This window comes from Tiliqua scincoides, chromosome 8 (assembly GCF_035046505.1).
Source record: "Tiliqua scincoides isolate rTilSci1 chromosome 8, rTilSci1.hap2, whole genome shotgun sequence".
Taxonomy (NCBI): Eukaryota; Metazoa; Chordata; class Lepidosauria; order Squamata; family Scincidae; genus Tiliqua; species Tiliqua scincoides.
In genome coordinates this window covers 7,268,488-7,286,903 of record NC_089828.1, presented here as the reverse complement: position 1 = coordinate 7,286,903, position 18,416 = coordinate 7,268,488, and the positions used below count along the sequence as shown (strand labels likewise).

General features: G+C 46.8%; 1 protein-coding gene across 1 annotated transcript in view; it reads left to right on the top strand.

The window, feature by feature from the left end:
* Window positions 1-18,416, top strand: part of MEGF11 (multiple EGF like domains 11) — a 309,714-nt gene that overhangs the window by 94,516 nt on the left and 196,782 nt on the right. The window contains exon 6 of the mRNA XM_066635603.1: window positions 7,948-8,040. Within this exon, the coding sequence (XP_066491700.1) occupies window positions 7,948-8,040 (93 nt within the window). The remainder of the gene's footprint in view (window positions 1-7,947; window positions 8,041-18,416) is intronic.

The window sequence follows — 18,416 nt, the reverse complement described above, 5'->3', positions numbered from 1 at the left end:
GCCAGAAAGTGTTGGCAAAGTCAGGGCAGGTCAGTCACATAGTGGGTGAGGGGCAGTGAGAAGACATGATTGAAACAAGTGCAGGATTAAACTGGGGGTGGGGGAGAGAGAGAGAATGTGAGGCAGTGATTCTGTATCTTTGGAAGGTGCGGACAAGTGAGGGGAGGGACAGTAAGAGAGTTGCTAACTGTGATTGTGAGATTTTGGGGGGGGGTAATATTCCTGGGGAAGGGGGTGGGGTGGGGGAGAAGAGGAGAGAGAAGGGCCAATTGCCTGCTTGTGTATTTGAGAAAAAAGAGTGCAACCAAAAACCCAATCCTATGCATGCCTGCTCAGAAGAAAGCCCCATTATAGTCAATGGGGCTTACTCCCAGGTAAGTGTGGATGGGATAGCACCCCAAGAGCCCAATCCTATGCATGCCTGCTCAAGAGTAAGCCCCATTATAGTCAATGGGGCTTACTCCCAGGTGAGTGTGAATGGGATAGCACCCCCAGAGCCCAATCCTATGCATGCCTGCTCAAGGGTAAGCCCAATGGGGCTTACTCCCAGGTAAGTGTGGATGGGATAGCACCCCCAGAGCCCAATCCTATGCATGCCTGCTCAGAAGAAAGCCCTATTATAGTCAATGGGGCTTACTCCCAGGTAAGTGTGGATAGGATTGTGGCCCAGCGCCCTTCCTCTAAAAGCCCCAAAGTGGGGAATTGCAGGCAAACTGGCAAGGAAAAGGGACTTTCAGAAACCCTTTTCACTGCCAGTCTAAGGCAGCCTGACTGCCAGCCAGTCCTTAGGTTGGGGGTCTCAGCAGACTTGCTCACTATGTACCTGCTTGCCCGCTTCTGGCCCACTCACTCACTCCGCAGCCCGCTCCTCCAGGCTTCTCTGGCTGGGCAATCAGCAGGCAGGCAGGCAACAACCTCCTTCATGCCCAACCCTATGCATGTCTACTCAGAAGTAAGCTCCATAGTAGCGAATGGGGCTTACTCCCAGGAAAGTGAGGATCAGGTTGCAGCCTGAGTCCAGCTCAGTAGCAGGAGCAAGCTCCAAGCAGAGTCTTCAGCTGCTGCCTTCGACCAGCCCCTTCCCTGGCTGCTCCCTTGCTTGTTCTCCCTGCCGAGGGAGGCTCAAAGCAGCCGCTTCTCCTGCACATGGCACGCAGCTGCCGCCTGCCTCCTCTGATCCTGCGGCACACCTGAGGCAGCCTCGTGGCACACCAGTGTGCCGCATCACAGCTGTTGAAAACCGCTGATCTATGGTCTTGTCCCTCGGCTAAACTTGCTAAACTAGGGAAAGTCTCCTGAGATTAGGTCAGCAGGGACCTCAGTGTTAAAATGAATATTTCAAAATGGCTTGACTGCCCTGCTTGCAGGATGAGACTGTTATTGACATAACACCTACTAAGCCCTGAGGTGACTGTCCTGCCGTCCTAACTGTCCTGCCAGAGGGCTTATTGGGCACTGTGGGTGACCAAGGCCAGTTCTTGGCATTCCTATTGTGTGGCTTGTACTCTTGTCCTACCAGTGATGCTGGGCAGTTCTCCAGCAAGTTGGGCCCACAGCTTCCAAACACTGAGGGACCTACCAAGCAAAAAGGTGCTGCATCAGCAAGTGTTGGGCACAAACTGAGCAGTGTGTGTAGTGCTCCTGGTGCCACCTCCCCTTCCTAGAGCATCCATAAGACCCTGATCTGGAACATCTGGTGTTCCTGCCTTTTCCCTCCAAAGCAGGAGTCAGATGAGTGCTTTGGCTTTGGGTCTGGGCTCCTCCTTGCCAACGTCTCTGCTCTTTGGGCCGCAGAGGTAGCTTTGGGCAGTCTGCAGAATAGATGGGGCAAGTCAGAGTGTGCCAGAGTGTGCCCCCAAATCTGCAAACTCCTCAGAAGTGGGCTGGCTCATGTCTGATTTGATGCCTGGAGGTGCTCAGATTGATGATGTGCTGATCCTGTTGGGAAGATGATGGGTGGGTGGGAAAGGTCAGAGATGGATTATAGTTAGTGGAGTGGGAGAGAATTGGGTGAAAAGCAAGTGTGGGGCAAGTGAAAAAGGGGGTAAAGTAGGAAAAAGTGTTGAAGTGGAATATGAAGGGGCTTGTTGAGTGAATAGAAGAAAGGCCATTTGAAGTAGAAGAACTAGACTGGCAGAAGTCCCAGAGGTGGGACTGGGAGATGAGAGGTCTCTATCTCAGTGCCATTTTGATAGACACTTGTACTGTAGTATTAAATCAAACATGATCGAACATCAGACTGTCAATGCCAAGCATCTAGAGCCGGGGTGTCCAAAGTTTTTGGCAGGAGGGCCACATCATCTCTCTGACACTGTGTCGGGGGCCGGGGAAAAAAGAATTAATTTACATTTAAAATTTGAATAAATTTACATAAATTTACATAAATGAATATATTAAAGATGAACTTACATGAATGAATGAAGGTCTTGCAATAGCTCAAGGCCTATAAAAGGCCTGGCACAAAGCAAGGCCGGCCTTTCCTTCACTGCCGCTGCTGCATCACAGACGTGAAACAGCAAGCAGTGGAGGGAGCCCTCGTCCCACAGCTCAGCAAGAGGTCAAACAGTCGCCCTCATGCTGAAAGCAGTTGCGTCAGGCCAGTGCGGGCTCCAACTAATCTCCGGAGTGCCAGAGGCTCATTGGAGACCGGGGGCTCCCTGAGGGCCGCATTGGGAGTCCTTGAGGGCCACAGGTGGCCCCAGGGCCGGTTTTGGGCACCCCTGATCTAGAGGTAGCACATAGTGATGAAGGAGTAGAAGGATCTCCCTGTTGGAGTTTGTGGAGCATCACAACCAGTCATGGTTTTCATTTAATTTACCTGGCTGTTGGCCTCTCTATCAGTTTTCTCAAGTCTCCCCAGCGAAGGACACAGAGGGGGGCTGTCAAGAAGCACAACAGCAAGGGGCATAAAGGGAAATGAGGCAGGTCCATAAAGCTGCAATGTCGAAGTCTGATGTGACAATTTTGTTTCCTGCAAGCCTCTTTTAGCTGCTGGAGCACTTTGCAAGAAGTGCTTGTGTTCATATACAGCAAAATGGTTGTGATCCACCAAATTCAGCCTTTGGAGTCTGTCATGCCCCCCCTCCCCCACATGGGCCAGTCAGAGCAACTTTGATACGTGAAAGCCCTTTGGATGCAACCCAGAGGTGGGCCTGTCCCAGCTCCAAATGTGAAGTGGCCTCTTTTTATGGCATCCTGTTCACTTTATGTGAGGAGGGAGGGAATCCAGGTGCTCTTGCACCAAAAGCCAGGGGATTATGATGCATTTGCAGCCCCAGCCAGCTAAAGCTTCATTTCCATAGGGAAGTAAAATGACTGAAATACTTTCTCCAGGAATAATGTTGGTGAATTGTGGGCAGGCGGGAGGGGGGGGGGAAGGTTGGGGGGTTGGCTTCTGGATCAAGCAGAGGTCACATTTACAGCACAGTCTCCTGGATCACATCCTGTGCTGAGTCAGCAAGTGTTTTAACTCTGTGAACCCACTGAAGATGTTTGTAATTCATGGCAGCTTGGAGCTCCACGGCCAGCAAGTGGGAAATCCTCTATTAGCAGATATTAAATGCTGGGAATAATACAGGGAAATATGATGGTATTAACATTATTGATTTGGGAGAATTGATTGGACCCTGCCTGGCTTTTGGCTCCACATGGGATGGGGGGGGGGAAACCTGCTTTTAGCTGGAATGGCATTGGAGAGGTTCTTGCAAGGCATTAGTGGCTTGAATTCTCTGTGGGAGGCTTGCTCCCACCCCAAATTGGCCAGCTAGTTAGCAGAGCTCATGTGCATGTTGTTGGTGAGAATGTAGGCATGTAAATGAGGGGGGTTGAGTGGTTTCTCTTATTCTTATGAAAAGAGCCTGTATTCTGGCAGAATAACAGCCATGGTGCCCTTGTAATTTAAGCTGTGGGTCCTTGGAGAGAATGAGTGCCACAGCCTGGTCTTGTGAGCCAGGATGTAACAGTCAGATGAGAGGAGCAGGGGCTTGTGTCTGGCCCTGAACTGTGAGGTCTATCAAGGTAGCTGAAGCGGTGGTCTGTCTTCAGTGGTGATGAAAATGGGCTCTGCGCACATGCAGGAATTTTTTTGTTAGTACTGTGTGAGGTTCCCAGCCGTAGCTCTGACATTATAAATGACTTCTGGGACTCTGGTTCAAATTCAGCTGTGCTGTGGGAGACTTTAGAAGAGCTGCTGATGCACCAGTATTTTTGTTCATAAGCCTGTTTATATCTAGCTGTGACCCAGGAAATCCCTAGTGCAGACCCTGCTTCTGCTATGAACTCACTAACACAGTGTTTCCCAAACTGATTTTTTGGTGGGTTGCAGGCCCAACAAGGCCAGGATGCGGCAGGATAAAATGGCGGATGACCTGGCAGTTACTTCCTGGCTGCACATGCACTCTCCCCACATCCTTGGCCTCATCATGCCATGTTTCCCAAAGTGTGTGTTGTGTTATCGGCTTTGGGAAACATGGCACAATGTGGCCAAGAACACAGGAAGCATGCGTGTGTGCCCCAGAAGCAATTGCTGGGTTGTCTGCCATTTTACCCTGCAGCATCCTGGCCTTAGCAGGCTCCATATCCACCACAAATGACAACTCAGTGGGTCACTAAGGTAAGGCATTTGGGAACCCCTGCACTAGTGATTTTGACGAGCTGCCATTCTACCAAACGTAGCCCTCTTGTCTGTAGTGGGCATTCAGCATACTGATACTGGTTCTACCTTACAGGGCTGTTGTAAGGATCACAGAAGATATAGGTGAAGCATTCTGCACTCTGTAAATGCAGAGCTTCTCATCATCCTCTCTCTTATTAAGTACAATCCACAATCACCATTGGGTTGTATCCTAAAAATGTTGGCATGCTAAACACCACTGACCTGTTTGAGATAAGTTAGTGGTGACTAATTTTAAGGCTTGTTGATTTCTATTGCACTTAGAGCTCAGAGTGTTTTTGCAGCATGGTCTATTTCAGTTTATGCTGTAGTTATCCTTTATGGCCATCCTTTTGCACAATCCTGTAGGAAAACCTGTCTTCTGGGCAACTGTTCTCCTTACCTTTGGAGCTGAAAATACACCCCAGTGTTTTGGAAGAGCATGGGAAGTGTGGGATTGGATCCATAGATCATAGCAGCTTAAGGATGTGGCTGAGTTGGTGACGGCAATTACAGGTGTGTCCCCTGTGTATCCACAACAGATAGGTTCCTGCTGCTACCACGGATAGTGGTGAACCCTATAAGAAGTGGTTTACAAATCTCCTCCCCATTGCTCAAATGACTTAGTCAGATTGCAGCCCTCCTGTCGCCATCTCCTCTGAGTCTGTGCTGCCGGCAAATGCTATCAGGAAGAGCTCACAGGAAGCGGGTTGGAGGGCTGCCTTCCAACCCGCTTCCTGTGAGCTCTTCCAGGCAGCACAGAGAGAGAGGAAATGGTGACAGGGGGGCTGCAGTCAGACCATAAGTCATTGGTGTGATGGAGAGAGGGGAAATTGTGAAACTAAGATAAGTGTAACCGTGGGTACAGGACTCGTGATATGGGGGATGCCTGTATTACAGAGAAGATGCAACCAGCTTCAGGTGAATCTGCTTTTTTTGAGTTCCTTTCTGTTGACTCTTCCACCCCCCCTCTTCAATTTTAATTATGTGCTAAGGAACAGTTGCTGCGTGACCTTGAATGCGGCCCAATATCTCATGCTAAACACATCTGCTACCAAGTTGGCATTTTTGGCAGGGCTTTGATGTAGGTCATTTTATTACCAGGCTGAATCCAACTCCATACTGATCTTCTCCTCATGCCAAGAATGCTAATAATAAACTAATCAATGAGATGCTGGATTGTTCAAGAGAAATGGTGTGGTGAAGGGGGGGGAGCAGCGAGGGGATTGCAGATGTAGAGCAGTGAAGCTCTGATGGTAGAGGTGCAGGTACGGGTGTCTTGGGCGATTGTTGCCTTACTAGTGCCTGCTCGAGTGAGAGAATTGCCTTTACTCTCCGGGGTCTTTGAAAGTGCACCAAATAGGGCTGTGTCCAGGAGCATGGGTGTATCTTTGTTTTTGCCTGACCTTTTGGTGCAAGTAATTTTTATAGTTTCATTAACTGGTGAGATCGTTTGCAAAAAGTACATTAGGAAGAGTGCCGTGGGGACTTCTCTCTCCTATTATGTGGAATGTTAATAGAATGAAAAATTAATTAAACACTAAAGATTACAGCAGAACAAGCTCTCTCTCTCTCTCTCTCTCTCTCTTTCTTTTCTTCCCCTCCCTCCCTCTTCTTCATGGGACAGATCTAGAAATGTTATACTTGGCAGTAGTTCTGTTTCCAAATAGAATCTGCAACTTGGCTCAGTTTGGGTAGGATAGATCTGCTTTATTAAAACTAAAGCTGCTACTTTGGCAGAGATGACCTGCCAAACTCTGTTTTGGAGGACTGTGACGGTGTGCTCTGTTCATGCACGGTCTCCCACTTTCCTCTTCTGTCCTCTTCTTGCATGCAGGACTGAGTTCTTTGTTCCCTAATCTAATTCAGCCATAGTTTACAGCGATGTCTGAACCTGCAAACACTTGGTTTGAGCAGTCCTTCCATACCAGGTTAGCAAAACCGCTGTGGTTTGGAGGGTCTTCTGAATGAACCCATAGAATGCAATCAGTTAAAAGCAAAAACTCTTTTTTAAGTGGTAAAGCCTCTTCAAATCTTTAGCAAATTTATCCTCCAAACTCTGTGAATTAAGTTCTTAGTGTTTCCATTTTACAGATGGTGGAAATTGAGGGTGAGCAATGATGACTTTTCCAAGGTTATCGAACAAAAGCATCCTTGATTGGAACTTCACATTCTCTGTTCCTCCTGCCTTGCAGCCAATACAGTGTATAAAGGCTTATGCGCTCATTGAATTTTCGGCAGTTTGGCACACATACTGTTGCCACAACTCTCCTAAGCATCATTGAGAAACTGCATGTGAAGCTCTCTGTAAATTCAGGAAAAGTTTTACATAAATGCTTAGGAGAGCCTTGGCAACAGGACACCTGACTGCCAAAAGTCAGCATCTTTTGAGGTTTCTCATTGAAGCTGAAATCTGAGTTAAATATGGCTCTTGGATAACATTGCCCTTCCACTGAGAGGGGAGAGATTTAACAGAAGAACAAACACCTATAATTTCTTTTGCAAATGGACCATATTAGATTGGCTGCAACTCTCAATTTTTTTTTCCTTTTCTAAAAGCCTCTGCTTAGGGGATGGGATTTGTTGCAACAGGAGGAGGTTAGACCTTCCCCTAACAGAAATTGCCCCTGAAACCACTCTTGGCTACAGAGGGAAAATCATGAGCACCATGCCTGTTAATTCCCTCCCCCCTCCACAGCAAATAACAGCTGTCCTGGGGGGGGGGGGTTTGGATCAGGCCTGCAGCATGGGGGAAGTTAGATTTCCTCGCTCCTCATGCCAAGGGCTCTGTTCAAATTGCCCCTTACCACAGCAGCTTTTTGGGAGAGAGAAAATGTGGCACATTCTAAATATGGAACTTGTATCTAGTTAGCCCTTCAGACCCCTGTGAAAGAAACAGCTGCCTTGCTTGGGAGCTCTCCCAGGTCCTGAAAAACTCGACTTCCCGGTGCTTGTCTGAATCCAACTCTTTTAGAATTTAATATTGGTTACCTGCTACCTGTTGCCCATTCCAGTTCCAGTTCTCTGTTGGGACTGGGACCTTTTACATCCAGTCTGCAGCTCCTCATGATATTACAGCGACAATTTTACTCCTGTTTCTCTGGATTTTCTTTTGTTTGTATTTTGCTTACACAATTTGGGGTGTTGACAACATAGTACCACATGGTAAATGCTTTTGGGATGCAGGCAGCTAAAATTTCAGTTTGTAGTATGTGTGTTAACATAGGTACTGCTCATGTCTTTGCTATCTATGTTTACTGTTGCAGTGTAAAAAACAATTGTATTTTTCCCCCCAGCTCTCTGTACGGAAGAATGTGTCCACGGGAGGTGCGTTTCTCCTGATACTTGTCACTGCGAACCGGGATGGGGAGGTCCTGATTGTTCCAGTGGTGAGTAGGACAAAAGCATTAAAACTAAATCACAATGAAATACAAGACCCTGGTGATGTTACGAACATGAGGAATGCAATGTTGAACTGCAGCCCAGTTCAGAGACAAACTGGTGGAAAATGGCTGGTGATGAAGTTCTGGAGCAGGCAGCAAAGGGTGTGGGGGGCAAAGCAAGGGAAGGCATGAAGTGTCTCTTTCAGCAGCTTCTCCTATTGGCATGTTGCTCAGGCCAAAGTGCCAACATGCAAGTCCAGGCGTTATCAAATCCAGGAGGTCTAGATTGGCCTTCGGAATCAGCTGACAGGATTTCACCCTATTCTTTCAGCCTAGAGGTTGTCATTGACTGCAAGGCTCAGTCTGCTGGGCTGGTTAAGGAACCGGTGCTGGAAGCCTTGGGCTGAGATATGCAGCGACGCCACAGTATCTTGCAAGCTGTCCATCTGGGAAGCGCTTTCATTCTTCTCTCAAATGGCGCTCCTACAAATGTTCCAAGATCGTGCCCTGTGACAAATCTCTTGATTAAGATAACTATGTGGCTGAAATAAGAATACTTTCAATACTTCAGTCCTTTTTTTATGTTAAAATGCTTTTTCAGAGTCATAAATGTCATTTTAGCTATTTGTTGCACATAATCCAAGCATCTTCTCTTCAGGCTGAGCTTTTATTGGGGGCTGGAGAAGTTCCAGATGGTCTGCTTATAGGGCACCGAGGTGCACGGGTACATCTCTAGCCGGGGCCTCCAGCATTTTTCTATGATTTGGTACTTCCTACATGGGGAGAGAATCTGATTCTTGTCCCCAGGAATAAAACATGTTGCTGTTGTAATTGCTGAATAGAATGTAGTGGTCTGTTGTTCAGTCACTGGTTGGTTAACATCTATGCCACCATTTATAATTAGCCAAGCAGAATTTATGATTTTGTTTTGTCGTCTTTTGTTAGTCTTTTTGGATGTAACTTGTTATGTACAAATCCTGCTTTTCTATATTTCGAGAGTGTGCAATAATTAGTGCTGGTCAAAAATGCTTCTCCCCTTTGCACATTTTTTTTTTAAATCATGCTGAAAGACTGCATTTATGACAGAGAGCAAGGAAGGTATAAAATCTTGTTCTTTCCTCTTTGGAAAAACCAACAGGTAGAACATATATGTATATCAACTCTCTTAACTGCATAATTAATTTTGACATTTTTGAAGGATCCTATCCCTTGGCTTCCAGAATTGCCTTTTGTTGCTGGAGCTAATAAGGGGTATTTGGTGCGGGTGATCTCCCTTATGGCCCCTGTAGGTGTACCTTATTAGAATGATAACTTTTGTGTTCTATGGTTCAAGATCCTTCTCGTCAAAGAAGATTTCATTTTGTTTGATCTTTTCTTAATTGGTAAATTGGCACATCAATTGGAACAAAATGTTTAAAGTAAACAAAAGAGACTTATGCAACATAAGGTGATGTATCCATTACTGACATAATGGAAATCTGCTTGTGCACTCTGTTGAAACTGGCATGTGAATACTACTCTGTCCAAAGATACTGCAATTAATTGACTGAGTAGGCATGGTATTCCTTGTACTCATAGCAATGGGTGCAATGCAACAAGCATCTGTACAAAAGATTAGGATACTCCTGCAGTAGCAAGACCAGTCATGTGTGCTGGAAGGATATGGTCTTTGCCCAGCCATGGATTGTGCTGCCAGTGGCATAGCTAGAGGGGGTGCAAAGCACTAAGTTCTGTAAGCACCTGAATGTGCTGTGCAAGTGGCGCTTCCCCCTTCCCTTCAGATTCATTCTGGGCAGTGGGAGCAAAACAGAGGCTTCCTCCCACAAATTGACTGTGATTATGAAGTCACTGGAGGAGGGGTGCAGAGTATGACCTCATCAAGGGTATCCTAAATAGTAATACTGATTGTGAAGAAAGAGGATCATGTGTTAGAGGGATTGATGGCTTGTTAGAATGGGGAAGGAAGGGGTCTCCACCTGAAGATGAGCAGACTGTTTATCTTACACAAGTTCCACAGGCTGGGCAGAGATGAAGCTGAGGGTGGGGAATGTGATCTTGTTTATGAATTATGCTTTAGTTGATAACAAATTCCAAGACCAAAACAAAATGTATGTAAGATGCAAATCATGATTTCTTTAACCCCCAAAAATGCAGAACTGAGTGTCCACTTTCCTAATGGTTGCTTGCGTGTAATCTGTGGGCAAACAGCCGTGATTGAGAAACCTTATGCAATGAGGTGGTTCTCTATGCTTATTGGGTGTGTGCCCCTGATGGATAGGGAAAGGGTTGGCTGGCCAGGAGTCTTGAAGGTGGGAGAGGTCAACAAGGAGATGGAGGAAAACATTGTGAGGTCCAGCAGTGTGCAGGGACCAAAGAATGTCAGTTTCAAGAACCTAACTAGGAAGGCAACATCCAGAACAAGACTTGAGGGCAGGTCCACAACTCCACAGGGAAAGTGGCAAGACCCGACATTAGCTAGAGAAATCCCTAGTCTCTCTCCTGAAGATCTGAGTGCCCCCTAAGACTGTTCTAGGTAGGTTAAGGTCTGTGAAGACTTGGTGTAAACCAACTTCACTTAGAATACAAAGAATATATATATTTCATCCTGGAGTCCATGGTCTGTGGAGAAGTCTCTTCCCTTGGAGAAAGCGTTGGGTGGGAGTAAAGTCACCCTTGCCTTGCAGAGTGGAGGGGGGCACCTCTACTGAGCCTCCACATGTTCTTCACTCCTTCATATAGACCAGGGGTGCCCAAACCCTGGTCCTGGGGCCACTTGCGGCCCTTGAGGACTCCCAATGCGGCCCTCAGGGACACCCTAGTCTCCAATGAGCCTCTGGCCCTCCGGAAACTTGCTGGAGCCCGCACTGGCCTGACACAACTGCTTTCAGCATGAGGGCAACTGTTTGGCGAATGTTTGACCTCTCACGTTAGCTGTGGGATGAGGGCTCCTTCCACTGCTTGCTGATTCACATCTGTGATGCAGTAGCGGCAGCAAAAAAAAAGGCTGACCTTGCCTTGTGTGAGGCCTTTTACAGGCCTTGAGCTATTGCAAGACTTTCATTCATTCATATAAGTTCCACCTCTAGTATATTAATTTATGTAAACTTATGTAAATTTATTCAAATTTTTAATGTAAATTAATTCTTTTTTCCCCCCGGCCCCCGACACAGTGTCAGAGAGATGATGTGGCCCTCTTGCCAAAAAGTTTGGACACCCCTGATATAGACTATAGAGAATAATTGCAGTGAAGACCTGCATGTCTTGTATAAAAAAGCCAAGTAACTCTATGAAAAGATGCACATTTTGGACACGTTGGCTCTTTCTCTCCATTTCTTCGTCTTTTTTTTTTTTTAAGGGGGTCTTTCCTATGCTTTAAAAGTAGGTGCCTTTTAAAAATAATTAGGAATATTAAAGCACTGACTATGATGGAGATAGAAACATTATTCATAACTTTTATTTCCGCACCGGGCAGTGATCCAGTGCATTTCATTTGATGAGAGTTTTTTGGGCTGTAGGGAAAGGAATGTTAGCCAACTCCTAAATTAACAATTCCCTGGTAGGTCTTTACAAACAATACCTCAGGATTAGCTTTGAAATCTCGGCTTACATTATATTAAATATAATTACCACATTTGTTAGTCTTGGAGCTCCCGTTGTCTTTGTAGTCCCCTGATAATGGCTGGCACAGCTCAGACTGGTGAGCTTCAGCCGTGATCCCAGGAGCAACTCTTGCTACTAATATGTTAATTTTAGTTCTGCCTTTTGCACTGAAAAGTGTACGTGGGCGGTCTCCTTGTCTGAGCAACACATCGTGGAAGAGTAACTGTGAGCACAGTTCTTACCTTCCTAAAAAGGGATCTCTGCTTCCATGTGGACCTGGCTTCTGTGGTGGCAGAGAGAGCAGCAGGACCAAGGGACATGAAGACGCAGTAAAAGCAGTCTCCTAATGAATCAGACCAATAAGCAAGCCTGACTTGGATACCTTTGTAGGGAAGCCTGGCCTGTTAGGGTAAAGAAACTTCCTTCTCTCTGTAGGTCTCCTGAGGGGCCAGTACTGGATTGGGTGGCATTCCCTATGCAGTTGCACTGTAGATTTAGGTATAGGCATTAGGATACTGGCACAGTTCTGGTTACAGCATCTTAACAAGGCATATCTTAGAGCTGGAAAAGATGCAGAAATGGACAGTTGGAATTATGAGGTTGGAGCACTATCCCTATGAGAAACATTTTGGAAGAGAGATATTTCAGGGTGGGCCATGATTAGAGGTTTATCAAGTTGCGCTTGGTGTGGAGAACCTGGATAGACAGTAGTCCCTCCTCATAACAGTAGAACATGGGTCAGCCCGCAAAAGTGATCAACAGCAGGTTTAGCACACAGAAAAGAGAGTACTTTGCTCAGCACATAGTTAACAGATTGAACTTACTGTTTCAAGATGTGCTGATGGCTACTTTTTAAAAGGGTAGTTGCCTTTAGAAGTGGATTAGACCAGTGGCTCTCAAACTGTGGATCTGGAACCCAATTCTTGGTGGTTCGCAAAACTGATGGGATAGATTAGGCTATGTGCATCAAGGGTTAAACAAGCTGCTAGTTGGGAGCGGGGGCAGTACTGCTGCCCAGTCACCATTATAACCACATCCCTTGGCATTTATAAATCAGACAGCAGCCTCTAGGGCTGTCTCCGAAAGTTTGGGAATCCCTGGATGAGACAAATTCCTGGAGGACAGGCCTACTGGCAGCTACTAACTGATAACCAAGTGGCACCTTGTGTTCCTTAGAAGCAGTCTGCCTTCACATACCAGAGCCAGTGGGCAAACAGTGGGGACAGTTATCACCTTCAGTTCCTGCTTGTAAGCCTTTAGTTTAGAGGTTTCTGGCTGGCAACCTCTTGAAAGAGAACACTGGACTCAGTGGACCCTCATCCCAATTAGCAGGGATCTCCTTAGGTTCCTGCTGGGAATGTGGCCTTGCAGCAACCAGGTCCACCAACTTCAAAAGGGAATCTCACCTTGGGGAGATATTTAAGTAGCAGGATGGAGAAGAACATGAGTGCAGGCCACAGAGCAAAAGCCAGTCTGATGCCAGAATTTAAGAATTTAAGAACATAAGAACATAAGAACAGCCCCACTGGATCAGGCCATAGGCCCATCTAGTCCAGCTTCCTGTATCTCACAGCGGCCCACCAAATGCCCCAGGGAGCACACCAGATAACAAGAGACCTCATCCTGGTGCTCTCCCCTACATCTGGCATTCTGACTTAACCCATTCCTAAAATCAGGAGGTTGCGCATACACATCATGGCTTGTACCCCATAATGGATTTTTCCTCCAGAAACTCGTCCAATCCCCTTTTAAAGGCGTCTAGGCTAGACGCCGGCAAGGAGTTCCACAGACCACGCGCTGAGTAAAGAAATATTTTCTTTTGTCTGTCCTAACCCGCCCAACACTCAATTTTAGTGGATGTCCCCTGGTTCTGGTGTAGCTTGTCATATTGCAATAGGTAAGAAAAGTAGCACTGGGTGGAATTTCTTCTCCTAGCCTAGGCCACTATCACAGATGCAATTGTCCTTTCTGTCTTTGGACCAGCTTTTCTCTCTGTTCTCTGTTCTCTATTCAAGATCTTTTCCTTGTCAGTGAAAGTTCCTGATATGCAATTTTCCTGTCAGTTTCATCAGGCTTCCATAAAGCCCATGGCCAGATGGCGAGTGCCTGTGCTATAGAAGACACCACTGGCAGACTTGGTGTCAAAGCAAGTGAGAGGAAATTCCCTGCCTGTTCGCAGGCAAGGGAAGGGCTTGTGAGAGAGGCAGAGTCCTCTCTATCTTGTACAGAGCTTAACGAACAATGGAAAAAATTTCCTACCAAACTCTGTTTCCCCCTGAAGCCTCATGACAAGTGCAGGGGTCTTGGCAAAGAGGCAGGTATTTTTCTCCCTTGAAATCTGAATCAGAAGAGTAATGAGATGTGAGTGTGTTTGTAACCAGAGCTCTGCGCATTGGAGGCAAGCCTCCTCTTCTCTTCTGTTTGCTGGAGTGTCCTTTCACTTGTGAAACAGCACCTTAGAGAAAAGGGGAGAGATTATTGCTTTTTCTTTGGATGTTCATGACACGGCACAAATGAACACTCTTTTTAGTCCTGGAGAAGGGGGAAGACAGGGCTGGAGTTGGCAAGGAGAAGAGGAACCAAAAAGCTCAGCAGCTAGGATTTCTGGACCCTCGAGTGTGGTGGCATGGCTGGGGGGGGGCGAAGCGCTCAAGCTGGCGGGGAGGGCAAGCGGCCCCTCCCTTTGGAGCCATTCCCAGCAGGGAGAGCAAAACGGAGCCATGGGGGGGGGAATGGCTCCGAAGGGAGGGACCGCTTGCCCACCCCGCTGAGCCTCCCCGCCAGACTGAGTGCTCTGCCCCCCTCCAGCTACGCCACCGCTTGAGTGTCATTGTAACACTGAGGGGCTGTGTGTAAACGTTTCTTTAGCTGTCCCTGAGACAGGTAGCTCTAAACACGTCAGCCGCTGAACTGGCCCCTGTGCTCTTTGAGCTTCTGCTTCCATTCTTGCTCTTGATGTCTTCCTCTTCCTTCCTCTGGCGCCACCCTCAGTTGAAGCACAACTCACTTGTGTGAAGGGGCACCGGGCACAGAACTTGCGTGTGCTCATCGCAACTCTCGTGACACTTATTAAAGAATTCAACTATTGTGAAGGTTAAAGAAACTTCTGACAAATGCTGAAAGGGGGCCTGGAATGTCTGGCTCAGCGAGATGCCTCCCCTTCCTCTTACTGCACACTGGTGTCCAGCTGCCCCTGCCCGCAGGCCTTGCTTTGACTTCCTACCAGAGAGCTGCAGTGTATCAAGGCTTCATTAGCATAACAGTAAAAAGGGAAGTTTTAACAAAAGCAGCTGTTGAATGAAATGGTCTTCAGGGCCTTAATGGTGTTTAAGAGGAATGGTTACCAACCCAGAAAAAAGTTCCCAGCCAACTGCTCAAATCCCATTGCCTTTTATCAAAACACATGTATACTGCTTTAAAGCCTCTCTTTGTTTTTGTCCATTCAGCCCTTGCTTTGGTGGTTCAGATGCGGAAGGGAAGCAGCAAATGCTCTGTGTGAACTTCTCCTGTTCACCTGCTCAATTATTTCAAAGCAATTAACTTCAAACGTACGGCAGGTTGGTTTGAGGCTTCCTGTAGAGAATGTGAAGCCTTTGGGAATATATCTGGCTTTAAAGCAAGGTTTTTGTGGCTATGAATGATGGCCGTGCGCAGTGAGTGATGCTCGGTAAGGTAAGTACATCAGCATGGAGTTCTCTCCTTTGGCAAGCGTCCTTCAGGCACAGGAGTGGCTGTAGGTACATAAGCAGCTGGCTGTCGCACTTTAAGTTCAGAGCGTACAGTGGGAGTTCTTGGACTGAGTGTAGATCCTTGTCAAAGCCCAGGGCTTGGACCCCATTGCTGTTACAGAATGATGATGTAGAGAGGGAAGGCTGGATTCAGAGAACACCCCAGTGCACTTGTGATATACTCATCCTAGTGGCCTTTCATGGAAGGAAAGCTGCAGGGAGCAGCAATGCATCCACCCCCTCTAACCAAGTTAGCCCTTCATGGATGCAGGGCACACTCCTATCTAACTTTCCAGTGCTTGCAGTGGTGTCACTGGGGTGTGTGCTGCGTCTTGCAGTAGGGGGGACGGTCACTGAGACCTCTTCAAGATAAGGAAACATTTGTTCCTTTGGGCTGCATTGCAACTGCATTGGTGCTGGAAAGTTGGATAGGACTGGGCCTGCAGAGTCCTAATTTCCAGGTCCTATACACCCCTCCCTTATCACTCACCACACCAAATGCAGGAGAAAAGGGAGCCATTTCAGCTTTGCTGGAGCCAGGACTTGCAGAATAGGCCAATGGCTCCTTTTTGCCCAGGCACTCTCTTTCTGGAGTCCCAGAGCCTAAATCACCCATCCTGCTGCAGAGTGACTTAAGAGCTCAGTTGGCTTGACTTGCTGCTCCAGGCAGTAAACGCCTGGAGATCCTAGTTTTAGGTTTTAGCCAGAAATCTTTGAACTTCTGATTGCTTTGGAAGCAGAGGAGCAGCTCAGCAAGGAGGCCTCTCCGTGTGCCCCATTGCTTGAACTTGTCATATTGATAGTTTGCAATTGACTGATGATCTGATGATGAGGCAGAGTGTTCACTACTACATTTTACAAAGAATGAGAGAAGGGTTCTGCTCCCAAGAGGCTTGTAATCTAGAAATCAGATGCAAAAGAAGTAACACAGGCTGGGAAAGAATATGCAGTTATTGCAGTCTCAGGTACTTAATAGTAATAATAATACAGGTATTTCTATACCGCCTTTCTTAGTCCTCAGATTTCTCCTCAGACTTTATTCAAGGCGGTTTACATAGACAGGCAATTTAAATCCCCGTAGGGATTTTTACAATTTGAAAGAAGGTTCCTATCTTTCAAGAAACCACAACATTCAGATGTTTCTTTCTGATCTGGCCGCAAATTCTGGCCTCCATCCTCACACGCTCAGAGCAGATGGAATAACTCGGCTCAGCTTGTCAGCTGCTTCAAGGTCGCATGATGCTGGTAGCCTCGAACTGGCGACCTGCGGATGTTATCTTCAGGCAAACGGAGGCTCTACCCTCTAGACCAGACCTCCTGCCCAATTACTTACTGCCCAATTCAGTCCCCCCCCCACCATTGGCAATGAAGTAGCCATGCTGACAGAGCATGTGCTGCATCCAGTGGTGGGGTTGGTGATTAAAAATATTTTTTACTTACTCCTCACTAGGCTGCCCAATCATCTATGGGTTTCCTTGGACATATGCCAGCCATTTTGCTAGTGTAGGTCTAAGAAGAGAAAAGGGGTGGAGCAGCCTGGGAAAGAGGAGGAGACGATTCTAATGCACTCTGGTCCCATCAAGATCCTCCCCCTCCCCACCCATGACATGCCTCTACTGTCAATTAAGTGCCGCTTATGGAGGCCTCTGGAGCCACTGCCCATTAGTAGCAGTGGCCCAGAAGCATGCAACAGTAGTCTGGCTTTCACGCCACTGGAAAGCACCCTGTGTTGCTGGAATGCAAGTTCTGGCTATGCAGGGGACTGTTGGATCAGGTCTTTAAATGCAGGAAAGTATATTACAGGGTTGTGCCAAGGGCTTTGTGGAAAATTGGAGATGGGGGATCTCAAAATATGTGCGAATCAAGTTGTCTTGTAGGACAAATTCAGTGTCTTGAATGAACATCTCCCCAGAGTACCTGGTGGAGCTCTGGAGCTCTCTGATTCAGGTCTGACCTTAAGTCTGCCAGTGATTCCTGGCACCTTGCCTGGCCTCTTCCCTCTGCAATCTTTTGCAAAGTTGGGTTTGTCATGTTAAAGTAATTTTTAAAAAAAACAAAACTCTGAAGGCAGTAAAAGAAAAGTAAAGTAGATTATCCAGTTGGTTGCCCTGTTGTCATCTCGGGTGGCAAATCCAGTATTTGTCCTGAGCTTTTTTTAAATTTGCAGATTCTTTGCTTGTTGGTGCTGTTTGTAGGGGAGGAAAGTGACTGCAAGAATCTTTCATCCGAGAGAGCGAGAGCAAGAAATTATAGTACCAGCCGGTGACAGGTTGGTCGGTAATCTTTACAGATAGTGTAGTTTTCATCAGACCTCTGAGGACAAACTGTCATTAGAACAAGAACCTATTTCATCTTTATCTCTGTCAAGGAAAAAATAGCCAAGGTCATAACAGTCCTCTTGTAACATCTCAGCAAGCTCCCTTCTTCAGGGTACAGCCCCAGAGCAGCTGGACGCTTAGATTTCCTGTCTTGATGAGTGAGAAGCACAGCTGGAAGTTGCATGCGATTTTTTTACTGCATGTGTGTCTTTTCTGTGTGAAGGAAATGTAACACACATGAAGCAGCTCTTAGACCCTTGGGAAAGGAAAATTGGCCCCAAATTTTGAAATGTGCTCCATCAGAAACTCTGTAGTGGTGTGCAGTTTTGAATGACAGGTTGTGAAGTGTGACTTGTGGCTACAACAAGCCCAACAATCCCTCGGAAAGCATGGAAATCAAAAGCCTGCAAGTGTAAGCAGAATAAATTTTTTCACCACCCTTTCGCTGTGACCTCAGTAGATTCCTGGGATGGGACTGGGGTTCATTTCTAGCAAGTTTTATTTGTGTGGAACGAAGTCTTGACTTCTGTGTGGAGGAGTGGTAAATTGAGGGCATGATTTTGACTCCTCGAGAAGATGTTATGTATAGCGACAATATTTTTGCTGTGGAAAATTGGTTGCATTTTCATTTTCAAATGCAGCATCCTCCAGACAGCTCTAGATGCTTACAATACAAAAGAGAGAGAGGCATGTACATGCACACACACACTGCTGCCTTAAAACCAGTCTGTCGGAA